This window comes from Rhagoletis zephyria, unplaced genomic scaffold (genome assembly GCF_001687245.7).
Source record: "Rhagoletis zephyria isolate East Lansing unplaced genomic scaffold, Rhagoletis_zephyria_1.1 Rzeph_scaffold_75741, whole genome shotgun sequence".
NCBI classification, from domain to species: Eukaryota; Metazoa; Arthropoda; class Insecta; order Diptera; family Tephritidae; genus Rhagoletis; species Rhagoletis zephyria.
The window spans coordinates 1-1,198 of NW_016232790.1; the positions used below are offsets into that span (position 1 = coordinate 1).

At 38.3% G+C, this 1,198-nt stretch overlaps 1 protein-coding gene across 1 annotated transcript; it reads right to left on the minus strand.

Annotated features, from left to right (window-relative positions):
• Positions 1-7: 7 nt before the first annotated feature.
• Positions 8-322, minus strand: LOC108357367 (cuticle protein 16.5-like; the record flags this gene model as incomplete). Its single annotated transcript, XM_017608452.1, has 1 exon — positions 8-322. A coding segment is annotated over one exon (315 nt), but the record flags the coding sequence as incomplete, so codon positions are not given.
• Between the last annotated feature and the right edge of the window lie 876 nt (positions 323-1,198).

A 1,198-nucleotide genomic window follows, 5' to 3' on the forward strand; every position in this document is an offset into this window, starting at 1 on the left:
AAGCAGCTGGCGCAGAGTAAGAGACGGAGCGAGCTGGAGCCGAGTAAGATACACTAGGAGCTGAAGCAGCGGCCGAGTAGCTTGGCGCTGAGTAGGACACGGCAGGAGCTGGCGCAGAATAGGAGACACTTGGTGCCGAAGCAGCTACCGAGTAGCTTGGCGCCGAGTAAGAAGCATGTTGTGTGCTGGCCGCTGGAGGTAGGTACTCTGAAGAAACTGAGCTAGCAGCGCCTTGCGATGGCGGCAGGTAAGTATTGCTCAGGTGGCTGACATCGGCAGCAACGCAGGCAAAGACAGCAAATACGATGGCAGCAAAAAAATTCTGTAGGAAATGAGAAAAAAGAAAGATTTGTATTAGAAAGAAAGGAATTTGGAGGACCGAAATTTCCTTTAAGAGCACTTTCTTTTTCGTTCCTTAAATTTTCGAAAAGAAATTTTAGCACTGCTTATATTTATTCGCATTTATTTATTTAATTAAATTCTCAGCAAAGTTATTTTTCAAAAGCCGCCCTTTGGAAGTTATGCCCAAATAGTATACACTTGACACTTCACACTAACCATTTTGAATATATGTAGATCCCTGTTGTCTGCACTTCACTCAATCAAGCGATTCAAACTAATACCTAACTACTGCTCGCCGGCATATTTATATGCATTTCGCCGCCTTTTGTTTAATTTTGCAGAATAAGCAGACGAATGACTTTACCGGTACTGGTTCTTATGCTAATTTTAAGCAGTACGCAATGCCGTACTAGCTAATATCTTGTTCTAAAAAAAATCCAAAAAATCCCGATAAATTAAAATTCGACTAATAATCTGCATTGTTATTAAGGAAAAAAGTATACTAAAATANGGCTTGGATTCCATTAGTTGCTATCAACTAACAAATTTGCGCTGTACAGTTGCGGTTTGTAGTTTCAACGCGTCATCACCAGCTTTGGAAAGAACTACATTTTAGCAAGAAATCATAAAAAACTAATACCCATAAGTATTTACGTAAATATGTAGATATGTACATATGTGTACTGTATTGATTTATGCCTTTTTTCTTTCATCGTGTTTTTTTTTATTCTTTTATGTTTCCATTATTAAATAAAGATTATCATAACCATGTTTGTATGTAAATGTTATTGTTTGAAATTTTTTCGTGTGGTCAGAAATGATGTGTGTTCAGTTTCTACTGAAAACCCTGGAACGG